This window comes from Haemaphysalis longicornis, unplaced genomic scaffold (genome assembly GCF_048455015.1).
Source record: "Haemaphysalis longicornis isolate Haplotype H1 unplaced genomic scaffold, Haemaphysalis longicornis Haplotype H1 scaffold_3, whole genome shotgun sequence".
Classification (NCBI taxonomy): domain Eukaryota; kingdom Metazoa; phylum Arthropoda; class Arachnida; order Ixodida; family Ixodidae; genus Haemaphysalis; species Haemaphysalis longicornis.
Window position 1 is genome coordinate 57,383,496 of NW_027526335.1, and position 23,104 is coordinate 57,406,599.

Here is a 23,104-nt window from a genome sequence, read left to right on the forward strand (position 1 = left end):
ATAGATCGAAAAAAATGAAAAGACGGAAAAAATGGTGTGGGGGAAGGAGAGAGCCAGAGAGAAATGCCCAGCCGCCCAAGTTTTTATCAATATCCCGGGAGCATCGACCGTTTGGTTGATCAGCGCCGAATGCCGGGGTGACACGGCAAACTCGGCGAGAGTTGCCGCATGCGCACTAAGCACTGGCTGTGGGAGCCGTCGTCTTCTAGGCTCTTGTTGGAGATTTGTTCACAAGAGAGGCTGCTGCATCAATACCTTATAAAACGCTAAAAAATGCACATTTAGAGATTTGGGGCTCTATTCTCGACGAACTAAATTCACCATGAACTGTGAATTTGCCGGAAGTATTTTCTGATTGGTTTTCAGTCTTGGTCATGTGCTTCCGATTGACAAAGCGGCTGTGTGTGCTTTCGTCATTTTGACGTTTCATGACGTTTACTGGCACCAGTTCTAAAGTATCAGATTTCAATGTACTCACAACTCAAAATGGATTCAAAACTCAAAATGGACTCAAAACTCAGAATGGACTCAGAACTCAGAATGGACTCAGAACTCAGAATGGACTCAGAATTCAGAATGGACTTAGAACTCACTTGGTCTCAGGCGTTCTCAAAAGCACTCGGGCTCAAACTCATTCGGACTCATTCCTCTCAAACTCACTCAAGCTCAAATTCACAATGCCACAATAGCCTAGCGCTCACTCAAACTCAAACTCAAGCGTGAGTTTGTGGACTTATGAGTAAGTCTACCGACCTCTGCGAAAGTTTGCCTTATTTCTCCTTACTGAAAGCGCACAGTGCTTGGCGGGGAATGAAAAACTAGACTAAATGCAGCGGACATGGCAACGTATATGCCTGTCTTTGCTATTAAACAGCAATACGGCTTGTATGTCGCGCCCTCTCTGTGATTGGCTGAGAAGGCGGGACGCAATTTAAACAGTTGGCGAGAACGTTTTCGTCACACATTGGCAACTTCAGCCTGCGTAAAAGTGATGTTGTTACGTAATAGCTCGAAAATGGCGGCTGCTTGTCGTAGCGGAATAGCGCAAAAAATTCCACCGACCTTCGGCGCCGTGAGAAACCCGTGAATTTGCAGCAGGTGCAGTTTCGCACTACGCGCGGTTTAAAACTGTTTTCTACTGAAAGAAATAATAGTTTCGACTCTTTTCAAGTCAGCGGTCACGGAGCATACAAATAACGTGCCGTATTTTGTTTTCATGTCTGGCAATAAAAAATAAAATAAAAATTATTTGTTTGGCGCAACAGCAACATAAGAGGGCTGTACAAGCCTCTCCGTGACAAAGAGAACTCAATGCATGGCATTTGTCCACAGTTCTCCTAGTAAGCTGATGGGTCCCATGATCGAATTCAGGAGAAAAATAACAAATAAATCTGACTGTTTTATTCATTACTCCGCTGATTGAGTTCAAGCTCGACAAATGAGTGAATCGGCGGCATCGGTAGGCTCTGCCATTATCAGCCGTACCGTTTCGCTTTCCTTACCGCGTGTTACAACCGATAGTCACGGCCGTCTTTTTTAATGCAAAGCATCTCTTGCTTGTCCGTTGTCCTTCCGGCGTCCATCCGCACCTCTCCTCCTCTCCACGCCAGCTCTGATAACGTCACTCTCTCCGCTCCTACTCTCCACACCACCTGTGTGCGCTGCTCCTCCTCTCCCCCTCTTCACGCCAGCTGTGATAACGTCACTCTCTCTTCTTCCCAACAGCTGTGCGCGCTGCTCCTCCTCTCTCCTCCCCCTCGCCACATCAGATAAACCAGGTCCGCGCCGCTGCTCCCTTCAGTTGCTGCTTCGGTCTGCGCCGTCCGATGAGCTGACAATGGACGCCAACGATTCCGTCAGTGACCCGCCGCGGTGGCTCAGTGACTAAGGCGTTGCGCTGCTGAGCACGAGGTCGCGGGTTCGATTCCCGCTCGCGGCGGCTGGTTTTCTGATAGAGGCGAAAAGCAAAAAAATTACACCATATTCCCACGTGGGAACCCTGAGGAGATGCAAAGCATCTTGAGTTTGCAGGAGTTTGCACGGCTTTGCATCTCCTCAGGGTTCCCACGTGGGAAGATGGTGTAATTTTTGTGATCCCGCCACAAACTTGTAACATAGCAGCAGACGATAGCGTGGCGGCTGTGACGGCCGCGAACGTGATAACTCAACAAAGCTTGCAGTGAAGCAGAGAGCTCAACTATGTTATTAAAAGCGATTGAAAGAAATACAGATACAGTATAAAAGATTGTGTGATGTTCTTTTGCTAAACATTCGCCTTTCGCTCGCTTTTGGATCAACGTTACTCAATCGCCTTGTGGTTTTGATGCCAATTTTGACCTGAAGAAGCGTGTTTCTCTTGCCAGCGTCAGCTGCCGTCCTAATTTTTATAATGCATGCCAAGTATTTTTGAATCTTTTATGCGCAATATTTGATACCTTGGTTGTGATCTTCATGAGTGAAGTGCCAAATTACACTGCATGTCGTCATAGCTATGCGTGAATCACTTCACTGATTGCTTACGTTGTGCTTACGCAAAAAACATGGCGGATTCACTGTGAATTTATGCAGTCGAGAATGGGGACCTTAGACTGCTGCTATAAGCCACTTTCACTCGCCCTTTTTGCGCCGTTAGCGGCTGTTCGGCGGGCGGTCTGATAAACGAAGGAAAGAATCCGGGAAAACGAAGAAGAAGGCATCCGAAGTGGCGCTTCATATCGCTCTGCAGAAAAATATCGCACCCCGCGGAAATATCTCCCCTACGCCAAGAAAATCGTGTCTATATCGTCAGAACAGGTAACGGACGCCAGTCTCCCTGTCATCTGTCGATTTTCTCGGACTCGCGGAAGCCCACGATCATCGGGAAGTGGCTAGGCCTAGCTCACCCGGCGGGGATTCGGCGGGGCCGTCTCCGCCTCCGCTGCGAGCTCTTATGACAGCGACCCCACCAGCTATGGATGCTCCCGCTGCACCCAGACAAAGCTGCGATGCTGTCGGCACGACACCAACATCCGAAGCACACCAATCGGTGAGTGACTTGGTTTCCGAGCCTGCCGTGCCAATGAACACTCAACCCGCCCTTCGCGATTAAACCCAAGCCGTATCACAGCTTCAGGTGAACAACCAGCCTACGTCAGTTAACAAGACACAAGACCTGTACTCCAACCAGTCGCGTCGGCCATAAGTGGCCGACAGGAGATTCGGAAAAGAAATTGCCCTGTCATGGTTTCCAAGAGAGGTGTTCTTGCCTGACCATGGACCACCGAGTCGATTTTACACCTGGATCAGTCCGCTACAAAGCCGCGATTAAGGCTTTGACACCAAAAAGCCTTGTAACTATTCCAAACCGAATCCTACAAGCAAACTTAGATTCCTGCCTCGACACCAAAGGCTTTCGCGGCTTCGCTGCTCGGCCGAAGTCAAACACCATCGCTGTGTGGCTCCCGGCATTGGCTTCAGTTAGAGTTCCACAAATGCTCAAGTGCATAATGATCACACCTCAAGACGTGTTCCCCGTGCAGGTGTACTATCATAAGCAATATGAAAGGGAACACAGGAACGCCTGGCAAACAGACTCGGAGCGATACGCGGATGGCGCTGTGAAAAATAAAGTGGGAAAGGAGGGCGCTCTTTCATTAACTGTTGGCACTCCAACCCATAGAGTTTCTTACAGTATACACGAATCTGGCGCTAGCGTCTATGCGGCTCACATCAAGGTCGTCTGTGTCCTCATGGACCGCCATTACACATCACGCTCGCCTTAGTTTCATCATTGGCTTGGATTGAAACGTTTTAGCGACCGCAAATTTAAACAAAGTGCCACAAAAACAAGAATAGTGTGCAATTATGTAAGTGAAAAATAAAAACAGGCTGTTTGAAAATTAAGAAAAAAGGAAGTAAAGCGTATTTTTGCCGGAACGGTTGTGCCTGCTATTCCGCAGGCCAAGGTTAAGTTACGAACAATGTTAATATTTGGGGGGTAACTCATTAGAGACTGTGATTTTATTACTCTTACCAATATCTCAAATAATAAGTTGTTTGAAGAGTTTCGAAAGTTTTTTGAGCGTGCCTAAGAAAACGTTGCCTTCGTGGTGAACTGGTGCACCGACCGCCAGCTAGTTTAACAAGAAAAAAGAAAATGTGTCGTTAAACAGTCATGGACGATGACAAGATAGGACGCATACAAGCGCCCGCATCTGCCGTATTTTGTCTTCGTCGAAGTACGTTTTTTTTCTTCTTTTCGTCGGCTACAAATTTTGCGGCGGCATATTACCCGCTCAGTCATACGTCCTTCGACTGCAGCATCAGCAACGTCAGGTGCGATCACGCATTGCCTGCTTTTTCACTGAACACGGCAACCACAAAAAAAAGTTAGCGCCAATCCACTGCGTGTATGTGGTTGGAAAGCAAAGCTGTAAATGCAAACACAACGATTACCTATGCGATGTCACTTAAATTCACTCACGTCGCTCTACAAATAGCGAAACCAGAGAGAAGTGAAATGCACTTAGCCACACCATCTATTACTTTGTAGGGACGCAGCCCCTACGTGCGCCCGCGGAGGGTGATTACACTGCAGTGAGTGCCGGACGAACACAGATAGTGGCGTCAGTGCGTCATGGTGCCCGTGCGCGCGCGTGCGATGAACAGTGAGCCGCAACGGACACGTGTAGTGCAACAGAACCCGGAGCATGCGCACAACCAACAGAGTGGCTTAAAAGCGGCGCTCACAGGAGCAGCTGGACAGTGCGCACCGAGGGACACGCGAGAGCAGCTGCGGCCGCGGGCGGCGGCGAGCCACGACCATGACGCCCGGACCGCGAGGAGCAACCAGCGTCCGAGGCGGACGCTCTTCACCCGACGTCGGCACAAGTGACTGAAGACGTCGTCGTGAGTGTACAGCACCATGCTGTACCTTTCTGGACAAGCAGGGTTTCAACCACCGCAATGTTTTCTTTACGCGCTTTCGGCGCTTGCTTGCTGTGCTCTCTTTTTGTTGCCTCCCAAACTGCCTTGTTTGTTTTTTCCTGTTTTGGTTTTCCCGGAATAAACCGGAGATTTGTTCTCATGCGGATCGGCGTTACTTCGTCGGGCAGGTTCGGGCTCGCGAACCCTTTACGCTCGAAGGGGGATCCTTCACTGGCGCCCAACGTGGTTTCTTTCTTTATTCCTTTTTTTCTTATTGTCTTCGAGCCTTGACTCGCCCCGCGAGCTACACTGCCACCCGCACGTGAGAATGCTTGCAGAACGCTTCAGAACTGTGTGTGCTTTGCTCGGGTCGCTAACCTTTTTTACGCAGAAGTCACCGGCGGATTCGGCGGCACAAAAGACGGCCGTGCCTACTTTGCTAGCATCACTCCGAGACCGGAGAATGCTTCCAACCGTCTACCACAAGCCACCGCTCAACGACGAAGCTGGCGTGGAAAGGAGCAGCCGAAAGCTGCGCAACAAATCCTGTGAGTGACTTTCCACAGAATTTGCGCTTATCGAAGTGTAACCGCTGATTTACTGTGCGCGCCCTATTAGGAGCATTTTTTTTTCTTTCTGCGCCGGTCAGAACGGCTGTATTCAAGGCAGTGTTGACAGTATTCTGCAGCTACAACTATGTCGACGGACGAGCATGCTGTTCCCGCGTTAAGCGAAAATGCCTCCGTGCGTTTCTCGGATAGTATTGCGCAGACTGATCTGCTATCGGACAACACAAAGCCAATTCTTGACTTGATGGCCCAACTGATAGAATCGAAGGCCGAGTTTGAAAAGCAACTGTTGGCGCTTCAAACTAGCAAGCTTAACACTGAGGCATTATTGGATGATCGGCCGCCGCAGGCTCGTCAATGCAACTGTCACTGCAGCGCGTCGTTGCAGTTAAACTTGGCCGTGCCAACGTATACAGGTTCCACCGACAAGAAGTCTGTTTTCGACTTTCTTTATGAATTGGCAGACTACCAACAAGCCATGGCAATTTCAGATAGAGTGCTGATTAGCAGGATCTTGCCAGTTGCTTTGCGGGCGGAAGCTGGCGTATGGAGACGTCACCAGAAGCCATTCGAGGACATGACGGACTTCAAGGAGCGCTTCAAGCTGGAGTTTTTGCCACCTGGGTATGCGTACCGAATCAAAGACGAACTTCGCGCTCGGACACAGGGAGAAGGTGAAAGCCTTCGGGGATATGTGCGTTCTATGCAGGACTTGTACCAGCGGGCTGAACCGGCAGCACCCGAGGAGGAAAAAGTTTTCCGGGTCATCCGACAGTGCCACCCCAGGTTCCAGCCGTACTTGCGGTCCCGGCGGTTCTCAGACTTTGAAGACCTCGCCAAGGAGGCCACAGCCATACAGGCTTCGCTGATGGCCACGGAATCCTACCAACCGCCGCCGCCTAAAGAGGCATGCCTAGAGGCTTCGTGTGCGTACACCTACCGCACACCCCCAGGGATGAACCAACGGAGGCCCCGAGCGAAGCGAACAACGCAGCGAGGAAGGAAGGCGGCGCTGTTCATGGGCGCGGGGCCGGACAACCGGCAATCGCAGGAGAAAAACCACAAGCGAGCAGCGATCATTCATGGCAAAGGTGGTTGCAGCGCTTACCCACCCCAGCGGTGCAGCGCCACCGTGGGAGATGGCCGCAGCGCTGACTCACCACAGCGGTGCGGCGCCACCATGCGAGATGGCCGCAGCGCTGACTCACCCCAGCGGTGCGGCGCCACCGTGGGAGATGGCCGCAGCGTTGACTCACCCCAGCGGTGCGGCGCCACCGTGGGAGATGGCCGCAGCGTTGACTCACCCCAGCGGTGCGGCGCCACCGTGGGAGATGGTTGCAGCGCTGACTCACCCCAGCGGTGCGGCGCCCCCGTGGGAGATGGTTGCAGCGCTGACTCACCCCAGCGGTGCGGCGCCCCCGTGGGAGATGGTTGCAGCGCTGACTCACCCCAGCGGTGCGGCGCCCCCGTGGGAGATGGTTGCAGCGCTGACTCACCCCAGCGGTGCGGCGCCCCCGTGGGAGATGGTTTCCAAGCGCCGACTCACCCCGGCGGTGAGGCGCCATCGTGGGAGCGCCCGTTCGGCCGGAATGACCAGAGGCAAGTACCTCACAGTTGGGAGACATTTCCTAACCATCGAAAATCCATCTGTGCAGACATCAGCAAGGAATTCGTGTCCAAATCACCCGAGTCGACCAACAAGGAAAGGCGGCAAGCGGCTTTCCACCAGACCGTGTACTCAAGCTCTGCGAGCTCGGAGGCGCCACCTTCCCTGGACACAGTGCAGCCGACAGGCGCACGCGACAATGCACTGGTATTCTGGTCATCCTACCACCCAGCGGCACGCTGTGCAGACCCCCTCGCGCAACCAATCGAGATAAGCCCCTCGAAACTGCGGCGATACTCGCCGCATCGCGGCAGGCAGCAGTGCACAAACCCGCAGACGCAGCAGTGCAAAGACCCACTGCCTCCAAAGCGGCCAAAACGGCCGCCGAAAGCTCGGCGCAGACGGCGGGTGCAGGAGCAGAGCCGAAATTCCACACCAACTGCCTTCGAGCATGCCGCACCCTACATGGACGACATGGAAGGCGGGAACGGGGTGCAAAAGGCACACGAAGGGCCTCCAGCGAGCAACAATCAGCGCATGGTGAGCTGTTGGCCCTTGGCCCTTGGCGGACAGGCTGCAGGCGTGGACAATGCACCTTTCATTACAGTCAAGGTAGCTGGCCTGACTATACCTGCCCTACTGGACACGGGAGCAACGGTTTCTGTGTTTGGAGACGTTGTCGGAGAATGGTGCTCCCCGAGGAACATCAAATTCCGGCACGTAAGCACCAGTATCAGAACAGCTTCGGATCAGGTCGTGCCGATAACATCGGCAGTGAGGCTGACAGTAATCGCAGATGGTCGCAAGCACAGGCAACGTTTCTTGTACCTCCCCGGTCTTTCCTGTCCAGCCATTCTAGGCCGCGATTTTATGGCCAGGACAGGGCTAGTGCTTGACGTGAAGGCTGGAAACTACCACTACGGCCCAGGAACGCCGCTGAACAGCTTTGCAGCAAGACCACCAGAATCTCTGTCAGGGTTGCTGACAGCGGAGACCACCGCCGGAGGCGTTGAAAATGGTTTGCGAACAATCTTGATGTCGTTCGCAGGACCACCGGAGGAACAATCACGGCTCGCAGCAGTACTACAACCTTTCGCAGCGATGTTCACGGAAGCTCCGGGTACTGTGAACATTTTGGAGCACCACATCGAGACGGGAGATGCGCGTCCACTACGGTTCAACCCAAGGCCCTTGAGCGTCCACAAGCAACCACAGCTGGACGGAGCCCTGCAGGAGATGGTAAATACAGGAGCGGTGAGGCCATCAAAAAGCCCTTGGGCATTTCCGATTGTGCTGGCGGATAAGAAAGATGGTAGTGTCCGCATGTGCGTAGACTACAGACGCCTAAACGCGATAACTACGAGAGACTCGTATCCCTTTCCATCCATCGATGCGGTTATGTATGCGCTAGGCTCAGCAAAGGTTTTTACCACACTTGACTGTAGTAGAGGTTTCCTACAGATCCCCGTAGCGGAGAAGGATATCGAGAAAACAGCGTTCACTTGTACCAGAGGGTTGTTTGAATTCGTGAGGCTGCCTTTCGGTTTGTCAAATTCCCCAGCAACTTTTCAGCGCATGATGGACATCGTGCTGGGGGACGCGAAGTTCAACTACGCGATGGCGTACATGGATGATGTGGTTGTATATTCAGACAACCTTGAGGATCACGTTGTTCATTTGCAGACTGTGTTGGAGCGCATGCAAAACGCAGGCCTCACAGTAAACCCCCGCAAGGTACAACTGGCTGCCAGCAGGATCGAGCTCCTGGGCTTCGTTGTGGACCAAGGTTCAGTCCGGCCAAACGAGGAGAAGCTCAAGGCGATCTTGCAGTTCCCGAAACCAGAGAACGTCAAAAGTCTGCAGCGCTTCCTGGGTATGGTCGGCTTCTACAGGCACTTCATTCCGAACTGTGCGGACTTGGCACGGCCCCTCCATCAGCTGCTAAGGAAGGGCGCCAAGTGGTCGTGGACGGCTTTGGAGGAGCAGGCGTTTCAGGCGCTATCAACAGCCATCGCCGACACCACAAGCCTGCGGTTGCCAGATCTCAACCGCCCCTTTGTTGTCCAAACCGATGCAAGTGAGTACGGCATAGGGGCTGTTTTGCTACAGGAGCATAGCGGCGAACTGTACCCTCTGGCATTCGCCAGCCGCACTCTCTCAGCAGCCGAACAGAACTATTCAGTGACAGAAAAAGAGTGTCTTGCCATAGTGTCCGCCCTCAAAAAGTTTAACATGTACTTGGATGGCGCAGATTTCACGATACAGACTGACCACCAAGCACTGTCATGGTTGTCACGGCTTCAGAACCCTGCAGGTCGCCTCGCACGCTGGGCGCTAAACCTGCAGAAGTATCATTACAAAGTGGAATACAAGAAGGGCACCAGCAACAAAGCCGCGGACGCCTTGTCTCGCGCACCCCTACCAGCACAACAGCAACCAGAACCCCAGGTCTTCGCGGTTACAACGCCTGGAGAAGCCTGGGGAACCCTTGTAAGTCGCCAGGAGATGCTTGAAGCGCAGCAGGCCGACGAGCAGTGCAAGCGCATTCGGGAGTCGATTACGGCCGCAGAGAACGACGATACTATGACGGCGAGGGTCCCGGACTACGACTGCTACGTCCAAAGCCAGGACGGTTTGCTACTGCGGTACATTCCAAGCGCAGACACCGACAGTGGTGAGTATCCCTTCCGGGTATTCCTACCAAAGCGCCTAAGAAGGTCTTTTCTGGAATATTACCACGACACTACCCTTGCTGGTCATAGTGACGGTCTGAAAACCTACCAAAAGCTATGCCGCGTTGTCACATGGCCTCGCCTGAGAAAAGAGGTAATGAAGTACGCCCAGACATGCCCAGTTTGCCAGTCTGTCAAGCCAAGAGGAGGTAAACCACCTGGCCTCATGAAGTCAGTCGAGAGCCGCTTCCCTTGGCAAATCGCGGCGTGTGACGTGATGGGTCCATACCCAAGATCAGTGAAGGGCAATCGCTACCTTCTGGTCGTCACAGATCATTTCTCCAAGTGGGTCGAGCTGTACGCATTACGTAGACTTGATTCTAAGTTGATCTGGGAGAAGTTGTTGGACACTTTCACCCGCTTTGGTTTTCCAGAACAGCTCATAACAGACAATGCGACGTACTTCACCAGCAAAAACTTCGTGGACACTTGTTCGGTTATGGGCGTAGTGCATAAGAAGACTACTCCGTACCATCCACAAGCGAACATTACGGAACGGGTCAACAGAAACTTGAAGATGATGCTGGTGGCCTTCACTGAACGTCACAAAGACTGGGATGCTCACCTCTTGGAAATGGCGTTTGCCACTCGGACTACGGTCAATCGCTCTACCGGGTTCACACCAGCAGTCATGCTTTTTGGTCGCGACCTGTGCTTTCCTATCGAACACTCGTTCAGTGACCAGGTCGAGGTGCACCCTCGCACTTATGTTAAGTATGCGCAGGATCTCCGCAGCAGCATGAACGAGACCCTCCAGGAAGCCAGGCAACACCTGGACTTGGCACGCCTCGAACAGCGCCAGCAGTACGACAAGGGACGGCGCCAGGTCGAGTTTTCCGTGGGTGACCTGGTACTGCGCCGCACGCATCCGTTGAGCGATGCAGCAAAAGGGTTTGCTGCTTCCCTGGCTGACCGATGGGAAGGTCCTTATAAGGTAACAAAGCGCACATCTCGGCTGACGTATCGCCTTCGCAACCTGCAGGGAGGGCGGGATACGGGTCCCGTAGGCATTGACGACCTTAAGGCATATTATGAGCGACTCTCTGTAGAAGAAATCTAATCTTGCTAATGTTCTTCTAGGATACGCTATCCGCTCAACGTTGCAGCAACAAGGTTTGGCGGAGAGACCTCCACCGGCACTCATCTCAAACCCACAGGAGAAGGCATCCTCAACGGCAGCCCCCCAGCGCTTCTCGGACAACTAGCGAGTTGTCCGGTCTTGGGGGAGGGGGAATGTAGGGACGCAGCCCCTACGTGCGCCCGCGGAGGGTGATTACACTGCAGTGAGTGCCGGACGAACACAGATAGTGGCGTCAGTGCGTCATGGTGCCCGTGCGCGCGTGTGCGATGAACAGTGAGCCGCAACGGACACGTGTAGTGCAACAGAACCCGGAGCATGCGCACAACCAACAGAGTGGCTTAAAAGCGGCGCTCACAGGAGCAGCTGGACAGTGCGCACCGAGGGACACGCGAGAGCAGCTGCGGCCGCGGGCGGCGGCGAGCCACGACCATGACGCCCGGACCGCGAGGAGCAACCAGCGTCCGAGGCGGACGCTCTTCACCCGACGTCGGCACAAGTGACTGAAGACGTCGTCGTGAGTGTACAGCACCATGCTGTACCTTTCTGGACAAGCAGGGTTTCAACCACCGCAATGTTTTCTTTACGCGCTTTCGGCGCTTGCTTGCTGTGCTCTCTTTTTGTTGCCTCCCAAACTGCCTTGTTTGTTTTTTCCTGTTTTGGTTTTCCCGGAATAAACCGGAGATTTGTTCTCATGCGGATCGGCGTTACTTCGTCGGGCAGGTTCGGGCTCGCGAACCCTTTACGCTCGAAGGGGGATCCTTCAACTTCAAAGGGATATTCTTGCTAAGGTTAAATTAATGCATGAAGCATGAACGGTTGATAGTTGAGTTGTATTGGTGTAGCAGATGAGTGGTAACTCTTTTTATATAAAATCAAAGCTCAAACACGCTGGCAGACGATCTCACTTCGCCGTCTCTGCCGTCGCGGACGGAGGCGACAAGATCGGCGGCAGAGAGGGAGCGGGAGCAGGAGGAGAAGGAGGAAGAGGGGCTGGAGGAGGAAATACATCTATTCAGATTTTTGAACGGCCCAGAGTGCGGCCCAGAGGGGCGGTTTCTTCCTCACTGTAGCCCATATTCAGTGCCCGCCGCCTGCACTCTGTCCTCCAGCTGAAGCTGGGTAGGCAGAGAGGGTCTGGACAGCAGCATGTCCAGTTGGTTTTGTTCAGTAGTTGACGGAAAGAGAGGAGGGTTCTCAGGGCTGAAGTTTGAATGATTGTGGGGGTTTAACGAGCCGACGCAACGCAGGCGATGATGCGCGCCGTAGTGGAGGGCTCCGGATAAATTTCGACCACCTGGGGGTCTTTAACGTTCACCGAAATCTCGTACACACGGGCGTTTTTGCTTTTCGCATCCATCAGAAAAGCGGCCGCCGCGGCCAGGAATCGAACCCACGGCCTCCTGCTCCAGAGCCCAACGCCTTAGCCACTGAACCACCGCGGCGGGTTCAGGGCTAAAGTCGCACACCCCGATTAAGTGGCAGAGTGTTCCTACTTCTGAGCAAAATTTACATTTAGCGTAGTAGCGATTCGAGTGCATTAAGTGAACACGCGTTGGGTGTGGGAAGGAGTCTGATTGTATCAGCCGTAGGGTAGATTGTTGTTCTATAGAAAGGGCAAGGTAAGGAAGGGGATGATGCTGGGTTATGTCCCTGAACGAGACAAGCGGGTGGCTGTCCTCGTGCAGCTCCATACCAGGGGGAGTAAAAGTGCAGGCTTGGTGGGCGCATTCGTTGACCTCCATGGAAGCGTGAGCGGGTGTTCAGATGAGCTGAATAGAACCATTTTGGGAGTGGTTTTTTAGCACACGCAGTGCAGGTCGGGATACCAAACCCTACAGGTAATTCCGGTAGGCTTGTTTGCAATTGGTGACTACCTTACGAACCCCTGGTTGAGTGATAGCCAAGGCGATGTCTCCCTCTGCTGCTTCCATCATGTCTTGGGTCTAGAGTGAGGCACAAGCAAGGAGGTTGGTTCTGGAGGTAGCCACGATGATGGTGTACTGCTGCCCTCGGTGTTGGGAGGCGTCTGTGTAGATAACTGAATGATCCCCACCGAGGGTGGTGTTGAGCGCTTGATCCCGTGCTTGTCGGTGACCCTCGTCTTCGGAGCGGTAGGGAGCATCTTTATTTATTTTCGTCAAAAGTCCACGAGTACATGAAGCGGAGTGGCATTCGGTGCTGCTCAGTCAATCTGTTGAAAGATGCGGTGGCTTGCCCCAGTTCTGCTTATTCGGAGCTTCTGGATAGAAAGATGGCCCTCTATCAGCTCTTCCACCGTGTTGTAGAGCCCTGTGCTAATCAGCCTCTGTGAGGACGCACTCATGGGAAGACGAATGGCTTGCTGAACCACCTTTTTTAGTATTATAAAAAGCGTCTGTATGTCCTCCTTGCTGAGAAGGAGACAGGGGGTAGACGTAAGTGATTCTTGAGAGGGCAATAGCTTTAACTAATGGAATGGTATCGGATTCTGTGAGGCCTCGCTTCTTGCTGGCAACTCGCCTGATAATGTGTATGATTTATTGATGCTGTGTTTGAGGCGCTGCAAGGATACGTCATTCTTGGTGTTGGCCTGAAGATATAGGCCCAGGATCTTGATGCTGGGGCTCGGAGTGATGGCCTGGCCATCAAGGAGTACATGAATGTGTTCCTTGAGGTATCGTCTGGCGTTAGGGCGGACGACAAGGAGCTGAGATTTTTTACGTGAACACTGGAAGCCACAGGCCCATTGGCATACTACAAGGGAGAAGCCAGGAGTGGGGTGAGCTTCCTTTATTCGTGATCGCGTGGCATTTAGTGAAAATGCAGGGGCTAAAGCCGTAGATGTGCTTGGTGAGTGCACCACTTGTCTTCCCAGTCTCCACGTGGGCTCGTAGCTAAATCGGTAAGACAACGGGCTCTTTCTTAGTTACTGTGTTAGTTCCAGGTTCGATTCCTGGCGGTGCAGTAAATTCTTTTATTTGTTCGCGAGAGTTTTCTGGTGGCACCAACGGTCGCGAAAGAACCCTTGGGAGGTAGAGGTAAAAAGCATTGCTTTAAAACGGGAGTATTTCGGCTTCCTTGTAGCTCGTAAACGTGTTAATGTATACTCAAGAAAGCAAATCCCAGAAACCGCTTAAGAATCCAATTGTCATGCCAAGCCAAAGCCAAAAAGGGGGGTCATCCTATGAACCCCCACGACGACATGGCTTACGAGGCGCAGTTTCCAGTATACTTACCAAGAAACTCTATGCTCCCACCCCGCTGGGATTTCTACAAAGCAGCAGCTTACGTCATTTCGCCGATAATACGGTATCGTCCGACAGCCGATAAGGCCCACGGCGGGAATGGGAACATTTGTTAGAACAGCGACCCCCTTTCCACCTTGTTTCCTACGGCGGCCGCTTCGTATCACGCATAGCTGGGTCTGAGGGTGTTTTCTACGCGTTCCTGTGTCCCTTTCATATTGCTCATAATAGTACCTAGTTGAAGGGTCTGACTTGCAACGCTACGTTGTGTACGGTGTCGAATGCAACGAAGATCAGGCGGTGCTCGAGCGTGAGCTTTACTGCCCTACACACCGCATCATAGCAGCGCGCTAGATGGGAAACAATTCACGCCATATCCACGGAATGAATGATGATAAGTGGGGCGAAGCTTGAGAGGGGGAGATCATCGGTAACCGTAACTCTCCCGTGAAAGTTCGCCCATTACATCATTAAGAAAGACGTAAGACTGTGTGCGTACATTGTACAAATCAACTTTTATTTTCGGAGTCAATGCTCCCAGGCCCAAACCTGGTGAAAGACCCCGCGCCATCGAGGACTACCCCGCACCTCCACCACAATTTATCACGTAGGATGGGACACAACGTTAAAGAAAGAACTTTTATTTAGGGCGAACTTGTGCCCGAACAAGACGAGAGGAAACGAGCAAAGGTCCTTGCGTCTCGTTCGATCTCCGAGAACGACTGCCTGCGTTCGTGGCGTGATCTCTTGCGTGATCTCCCCCTCGCAGTGCACGTGCGCTCGCGCCTCCGTTGGCGAACAAAGACAAGCTCGCGCTCCCGGTGCCGAGTTTGCGCTGCCGGTTGCAGCCGGTTCTTGCGCGTGCAACGCGGCCCACTTTGCGACATATCCGAAAGCATGCGGCGGTCACGTACCACGAGACACAAGGGATGGACAGACCCATGGCTTTAGGAGCTTCGCCCCTAAAAGGGTTCCTGCCTCGTAACGCTGCAAGTACCTCCTGCACCCCCCGCAGCTTGTACTACTACGGTTGCATTTCGCGACCTAAACCCTACAAGCCTAGTGTTGTGTACCACTACAAGTGCTTTCGACCTGGTCACATGCGCAAGTCCTGCCCTTCCTGATGCTAGGATGAGGAAATGCCTGAGAGCCAAGTGTGGCCTCTGCAAAAGTAATGATCACCACATTACATCGCTGACGTGCACTTCCAAGCGAAAGGCTACCGAGATATTACGTCACCATCAAAACCACCGGCTCAAAGAAGTGAACGCAAACACATTTGCAGTACCGACAACCAACCGTTTTTCGGCCCTCCAGTGGGACGAAGAAGACTGGCCAGACCTCCTTGATTTGCGTTCTGTACCTGAAGAACCACTAATGTACAGTGACACCGCGCGCCGAGGAGGTCGCCGCCTCCAAAAGAATTCCCTGCAGCCTACACCTATGCCAGAGCCCGATGATGCCACCACGGCTGCTGTTGACGAGCAAATCGCTCACCTCTTAGAAGAGGTCACTAAACTCCGGCGGCAACACGATGCGCCAGCCGCCGCCATATCTCGGACCCCAAAAGTCGCCCGCGATTCCCGACAACTCGACCTCGTCGCTCTTGCGTTTTATGGTTAACCAGCTATCCCACCTGACATCAGTTCTCCTACAGCGCTTGGACTTCTAATCACCATGGCGACTCCACCTGTATCCGGCGTCTTACATTGGAACTGCAGGAGCCTGTCATCAAAGATTGTGAGCTAAAGGCTCGTATCGTCAACAAAGCTACACGTCTGGGCTCTGCTTCTTCAAGAAACAAACGCTCTACCTGCTATTTGGGGTTTCAGTGACCATGTGTCCCCATTTATGGTCGATCTCCGTGTGCACGCTGCGGCGCCTCCGGGCAACAAGGCGGCCGTGTATGTGGCGGCGTGTTACCCGCAAATTCAACTCTCCCTGGAACAGTGGTGCAACTCGCATCAGGAGGTAGTGGCAGTCGCAGTCCAATTTACAAGGGCAACAGTGATTGTCGTTTCTTGCTGCGAGCGGGCAGCAGGGGCTGTCCCTCACGCATTAATTTAGGCTGGCTATTGGCTATCCGGCAGCAGTACCCAGGGTGCCCGATTTTGGTGGGTGGGGACTTTAATGCGCCTCATTCCGAGTGGGGTTACCCCGTATCAAGTCCCCGGGGCAGGCGTGTGCGGGACACGTTTGCGGACGCGTCCTTCGTGCTACTCAACCAGCCTGGCGCAGCGACACGGTGTTCTATGCACCGGATCTTATCTGGTGGTTGGGGCCAGGCACTCCTTTGTGGCACCTGGAGCCCGATTGTTGGGGAGTGATCACCATCCCATCATCATAGGGCTACACCCGTCGCGGGCCCGCCGACTGCGTCGCAAATGCTGTGTCGTGAGTTGGGGCAGCTTTCGGTCTAATCTGGCTGCCCAGTCTGCGGAGGCGGCAACAGACCTTGTCGACAGGATACGAACTGCGCTCAATTGTGCAACCATACCACATGGGTGGACGTGGATCGGCCTGCGCCGGATATCGGCCTCCTTAATCTGTGGGCTGCTTGCAGGCAAGCAGATCTTGCAGCCTCTCGCGATCCTGCTTCCCCACACACCCGCGCTTGCTTGCAGTTCCTTACAGCAAAGGCACGCCGATACGAAAAGGACCTGTCGTGTCGTCAGTGGCACACTTGGTGCGAGGGGTTTTCGTCGAAGACCTCCAATGCCTCTCTATGGCGAACATTCCGGGCGATGGAACGTGGACGGCGCCCTCCGGATCCGGCTGCCCATTCTTGCTTTGCGGCTAGGCTAGGTCCCGAAGATTTTGCTAAGGAAGCGGCCAGAGCGTTTTTTCCGTTCTATGATGCGACACCTGTCCGAAATCTATTGCCTTCCCCTCGATTCCTCCCTGCACATGTGGACAAGCCTCCATTGTCTTCTGACATCGAAGGTATTGCTACGGCTTTTACGATGGCAGAAGTGCTTGCGGCAATAGACTATTCTAAGCGGAAAACTGCACCTGGTCCAGACGCTATACCCTACGAAGCATTCAAGAATTTGAACAATGATGTGCTCACTCAGCTCCTCGATTCAATCAACGAGGTATGGCTTAGGGGCGTCATTCCTGGCAGCTGGAAAGCAGCGCATGTCGTCCCTATACCAAAACCTGGCAAGCCAGCGATGGTACTAGAAAACCTTCGGCCAGTATTACTTACGGCGACTATTTGCAAAATTGTAGAGAAAATGCTAGCCACTCGCTTGTTGGGGTGGCTTGAACAACATTGGTATTACTACCCCGCGCAAATTGGCTTTCGCCCATCACTTGGCACTGAGGACGGCCTTAGTGTTTTAGCTGCGTCAACATTGGCGTCAACCCAGAGTCATGGTGTACGAACCATCCTGGCAATGGACATCCAAAAAGCCTATGACAACATCAGTCATGCTGTTATCCTGGACTCAATTGATATGCTCCACCTTCCAATGCGGGTGCGGCAGTTCGTCCAGTCATCTCGTCAAGACAGGACATTTGTCATACGCCTTCACGGAGAAGCTGTTGGGTACTTTGTTTCAGTACGCCGTGGGCCCCAAGGATCGGTATTGGCTCCGACCTTGTTTAATATGGCGTTGGTTTCACTGGCATAGCGCCTTCATGATGTACCGGACCTTAAATTTCTCATTTATGCCGATGACATCACCGTGTGGAGCACTCACCATGACCTGGAAACTCAAGCGAGTTGCCTGCAATCAGCCTTAGATGTGACCGCAGCCTTTGCCTCTTCAGTGGGCCTTCAGCTTTCACCAAGTAAAACAACATACACATCTGTTGCAAACCACTGGGGCCGCCGAAGGCTGGCTGTTTGTCCCATCCGCCTTCAACTGGCTGAGCAACCACTGCCAGAGAGCCCAACAGTCAAAGTCCTGGGTTTGATGATACACCAGTCAGGAACGGCGACAGCTTGGCTAGCTCAGGCTAAACACCAAGCTGCTCAAACGCTCGCACTAATACGCCGTATCGCTCCCAAAGCTGGTGGAGCCAACTCACACGAGGCGCGACAAATAGTGAGAGCAGTATTACAACCGCGCTTGGTCTACTTTACTCAGTTCCAGCATTTGACGGCAGCGCAGTGGGGTCGATTGGAATCAATTAACAGAGAGGCTATGAGAGCAATTACTGCGCTCCCACGCATCACCCCTGTAGTCGCTCTCCAGGAACATGCCCAATTAAACACGTTGGATTAACTTTTTTATCAACGTCGCAAAGCTCGAGAACTGAAGGCTTCATTGTTGGATTCTGTGCGAGTATTAATAACTTACGCAGCCTCGCATACTCTGCCAGCCCTACCACAGCGAGTGCTTCCTCCGTGGCAGTTCGTGCAATTCAGCGGTAACAAGCGAACTGACCTTCGTCGCCCACAGTCGAACGATTCGGCTACTTCCCGTCAACAACGCATCACCTACATGGATAGCCACCTTCCACTCGGCTCCACCATATTGTTACGTATTGTTACGTTTAAACAGATGCCAGTATTGAAGACACTGTGATTGCCACTGCAATTCATTGCACTAGCCACCCAGCCCTCAGTAAGACATCCAGACTTAAGGTCCCGGAACCTCCAGCATCGTTCTGTGCGGAACTTGTAGCCATTAGAGAGGCTCTTCTGGCTGTAACCGGACTCACTTTGAATCCCGAAGCTTGCATCGTAATTCGCACCGATGCCCTTCAAGCAGTCCGCTTACTACGGTTAGTGAGCCGTAGCCCTATGCTGGCCTAGAGTATTCACCACCTTGCGGCACGAATTGCTCACAAGATATTGATTGAATGGGTTCCGCGTGACCTACTGACGGCCCACTGCAAGGCAGACGTAGCAGCCCGGCTAGCAGTCTCCATTCCATCTTTGACTTTCCCTTTAGAGCTGGATGATGCGACTGTCCTGCTGACTAGAAAGGAACACCTCCGGCGCCGCACACGTGTTCTAATTCCACCGTGTGCTGCCACCCTCCCCCCGGGTCTTACCCGTGCTGAAAAGGTTGCGCTTAGGAGGATCCGGGTGGGGGTGGCCTTAACTCCCGCCGTGACCCGCCAATGGCCTCACTTCAAAGATTGCTCTACAGACCCCGGTTGCCCAGTTTGCCACCGCAGCGATGCAATAGCCGACATACACTACTTGCTGTGGTCTTGCCTCGCTTTGCGTCCTACGAGACTGCGACGTCTTGCGGCGACGGGCCTCCGCGTAGACGACGCATCCGCATACAACACATGGATATATGGGCCCCATCATCATTCCCTCCTAGACTTTATACGCGAAGCGAACATTCTTATGTTCATCTAACAAACTTTCCTCATCATCCACTCATACCCCTTATCTATGCCCTGTGGCAAAATAAACGCTAAAAAAAGAATCCTGGGCGCGTTCTGCTCTTGGAACAGCCTAGCAGACGACGGCCGCCGCGGCCAGTGCTCAGCATTTGCTGCTAAGTGCGCATGCAGCAACTGTCGCCGAATTTGCGGTATTGCTCCGTTATACGGCGCAGATTCCCATAACGGTCGGCGCTTCCGTGATATTGATGAAAATATGTGCGAGTGTACGACTGTGAGAAAAATAAAGTTAGCCATTTTTGCCGTTTTCAAAGCATTTTGTTGAGGTCTTATACCATGAAGACGGGAGAAATTTATCTTTTTGTAATTCTTTGTCTGGAAAGGACGATCCGCGTTTGAAACGTTGCCCTTTTCTACCCCTGTCCCCTGTCTGTGTCTGCCTTAGTTTCCTGCTCATCAAATTTCGTCAGATCTGGTTAGAACGAATCGCGAACAACCAGAGCATCTTTTTTTTCTCTATAGAGACGGTCTGATTAGATTTCTGAAAGCGAACGCAATTTGATTTTTTATGTTCAATTCGCCATTTATCTCGCGAAGTCAACAGACTACGAAATATTTCAAAGCAGGGGGCTGTTTTATTTTGTTACGCGCGCTCACAAGTCCACGAATGCAAATTTACGAAGCACAGTGCACACGTTTTACCATTCCCCTTTGTTTCCTTTGAATCGACTCTGCAACATATCCGATAAACGCTTTCACTCCTTCCTTCTCGTCTGGAAGCACTGCGAAAGCTACAGTTATCGCCAGTACGGAGCGGCACTGCGTGAATTGCCTGTCCTAGCAGGTACGCCTTCCGTTTTTGCTTGGCTTTTGTGGCTTTCTTTTTTCCAGTGGCTATCGAATGCGTTCATTGCTGCAACTGGAGAAAAGCCGGCCAATAGCCACTACACCGCTGTAATGACGTAATTACAGCGGTCGAAGAACACCAAGACAGGGAAAGAGAGGAAAATCTTTTGAGCAAGTTTCTAAGCTATCTAATGGGCATAGGGCGGAAATGTTTGGCAGAGGTACTTTGCGACCTCCTTGCCTAAGTATTAAATGTGTTGGTTGACTACGTTCTGCAAGCGTTTGAGGTTTCGAAAAAAATTGAGAAAAGTCTTGTAGGAGCCATTTAACTTTGAATGCAATCGGTGTTCAGCCGTTCTCGCGGTGAAGTGAAGTCGCTACATGGCCGTAATTGTTGGAAGCGCATCACATTAAAACTGTTGGAGCGTTCGCAGCATTCGTAAAACGTGTCGTTTCAAAGCAACTTACTCGTTCCTGCGGTGCGCCGACGATGAGGAGAGCGGCAGCTGCGGTTGCGGTGGTTCCGGGGTCCTCTTCATGCCGGCCGTCGATCGTCCCAGCCGAACGCGGCGCCGGAGCCGGACTCAGCGGAGAATAGACGCCTCTCTTGGGCGGCAGGCGCGGCGACTCCGGTTGCGTAAGCGCCGTTTCGATAACTCTTATGAAACTGCGGATCGTCGCGAAAAAATAACCCCTTTTGCCCTCTCCCAGCTGCCTGCCTGCGGCCATCTTGATTCCTTAGGAAAACTTCGCTTACTTACCTCGTTGTCACGCAGATTGCTCGCGTGCTTTGAAGCGCTTCCACACGCCACAAACTAAGCGGCGTAGTTTGCGCACCGTCAAGTCTAGCCCTGTGCATCGACGTTTTTAATGTAGTATACGCTACTGTTTTACAACAATAGTGCACCGTACTATTTATGCTCTACTAATGGCTCTGGCGTAGCGGACACAGCGTGAGAACCCAGTCGGGTAATGCGCTCTGCTGCAGCTTTTGCAAGGTCGCGGGTTTGAGTCCTATTTTTCGTCTAGTATTCGCGTTGATTTCGTGGCTATCACTTTTCAAGCGCGAGAGCGCTAAATGCTCCATAAGCAAGGAATTCGTCTAATCTGTGAAGCCTCCTGAGAAAAAGAATGCCTAGCCAGCAAGGAAGAGCAGATGAAAGTTTTTGGGCTTGTTGGTTCATACTTCAAACAAAAACAGCGCTCAAGACGGGACACAAAGAAGGAGAGAGAGAGAGAGAGAAAAATTTTAATGACTCAAGAGGTTAGCCCCACAAACGGCGGGGCTTGCTACTTCAGATGGAGGTGAACATAGTGAGGTGAAAAAAAGAAATGAAAAGGGGAAGACGTGCGCAGCAACAGTGAATAAGAGGGAGAAGAAAATAAAATCAGTTCGGAACGTATAAACAATTTACAGCACTAGGAGAAAAAATCTGAGGATCTCAAGGTTAAACATCGATTAATCCCTTTGTCCCTCGTGTCGCGTCAGCGTGGTTTTGCCATGGACCAAGAAAGTGATGCAGCTCTAAAGAGTTTCCGCGTAGCGGTCGCACTAGAGTCCTTTTAGCTGTTTCGCGTTGAGTTGTATGTTGCGGGCAGTAGCACAATACATGCCGTATGTCTTCTCTCACAGAGCACACAGAGCACAATGGAAAGTCCGACCAGCCTATCTTAAAAAGAAAACTACCAGTGAAGGCAACGTTCAGGCGTAGTCGGTGAAGGACACCTTCAGTTTGCTTTTGCAGACCTCGCAAAAACTGGAAATTGCACTGAGGGTCAATCGCGTGCAGAGGCAAGGGTATCCTGAGTGGGTCCTGCCAAGCTGATAATTTACTGCAGTTTCCATCCAAGCGCATTCACGGCCGTACTTCCGTCTTGTTTGGAATACGGGATTCAAATAGACAGAAGCAGATTGTGCGCCTCTTTCGCTGCTGCGTTAGAGACGACGTTCCCCTGGATGCCGGAATGACCTGGCAGCCATTGAAGCGACATGCGGTGCCCGTCTCGTAGCCCTAGTGTGTGCAATGCGTGTAGCTCACGCACAAGTTGGCTGCAGCGGTGGGATGGCTTCATCAGTGCTTGCAAGGCAGGCCGCGAGTCGGTAAAAATCACCCATTGTCGAGCGGGACTACTGGTGATGTGAAGGAGTGCCGCCATAATAGCAGTTAACTCAGTTAAGGTGGACCACGTCTTGTGAGGCTACACACACAGCGCTTTGTGTGTGCTATGTGCTTCAGCGCCATGCGTGTGTAGACTCCTTCTTTGTGTCCCGTCTTGAGCGCTGTTTTTGTTTGAAGAAAGAGGAGGACGCATCTCTGTTGTTAGACAACACCCACGCGCGTAGCGCATGCGCAGATTCGGACGCCTTCTGACCGAAAAAAAAACCAAGCTAGCAAAAAAGAAGAACAGCCCGTGTCATATGTGTCTAGAATCCCGAGTATGCAAGATATACAGCGCTTTTACGGCGCTTTGAGTGAAAAGAAAAGCCATGAAGTGACGCTCACATGTGCCGAACTGGTGGATGACCTGGATGTAATGGATTAACTGTAAATAAGAGAATACGGTACTTCTCATAACAGCCCAGCCACGAGGAATGTGGGCCAATAAAGCTGTGTATCCTAACCAAGAACAAATTGCTTGCTTTGTCAACGTCTTTGATAATTCGTACAAAGATAACGACCTTTAACTTTATAAAAAGCGGCAGCACCCCGCTCTCGCGCTAACCTCGATTTCAACGCGTGAGATTATGCTATTTCTTTACAAGGTTAATCAGACATATCGGCTACAGAGTAAACATCTGCGCGATTGATTTAGCGGAGGGTTCGTTTATT

The 23,104-nt window shown here is 52.3% G+C and overlaps 1 protein-coding gene across 1 annotated transcript in view; it reads right to left on the minus strand.

Moving 5' to 3' along the window:
- Positions 1–20,911, minus strand: part of LOC144174479 (circadian locomoter output cycles protein kaput-like) — a 47,383-nt gene extending 26,472 nt beyond the window's left edge. Inside the window, exon 1 of the mRNA XM_077703192.1 lies at positions 20,742–20,911. Coding sequence (XP_077559318.1) covers positions 20,742–20,812 — 71 coding nt within the window. The 5' untranslated portion in view covers positions 20,813–20,911. The remainder of the gene's footprint in view (positions 1–20,741) is intronic.
- Between the last annotated feature and the right edge of the window lie 2,193 nt (positions 20,912–23,104).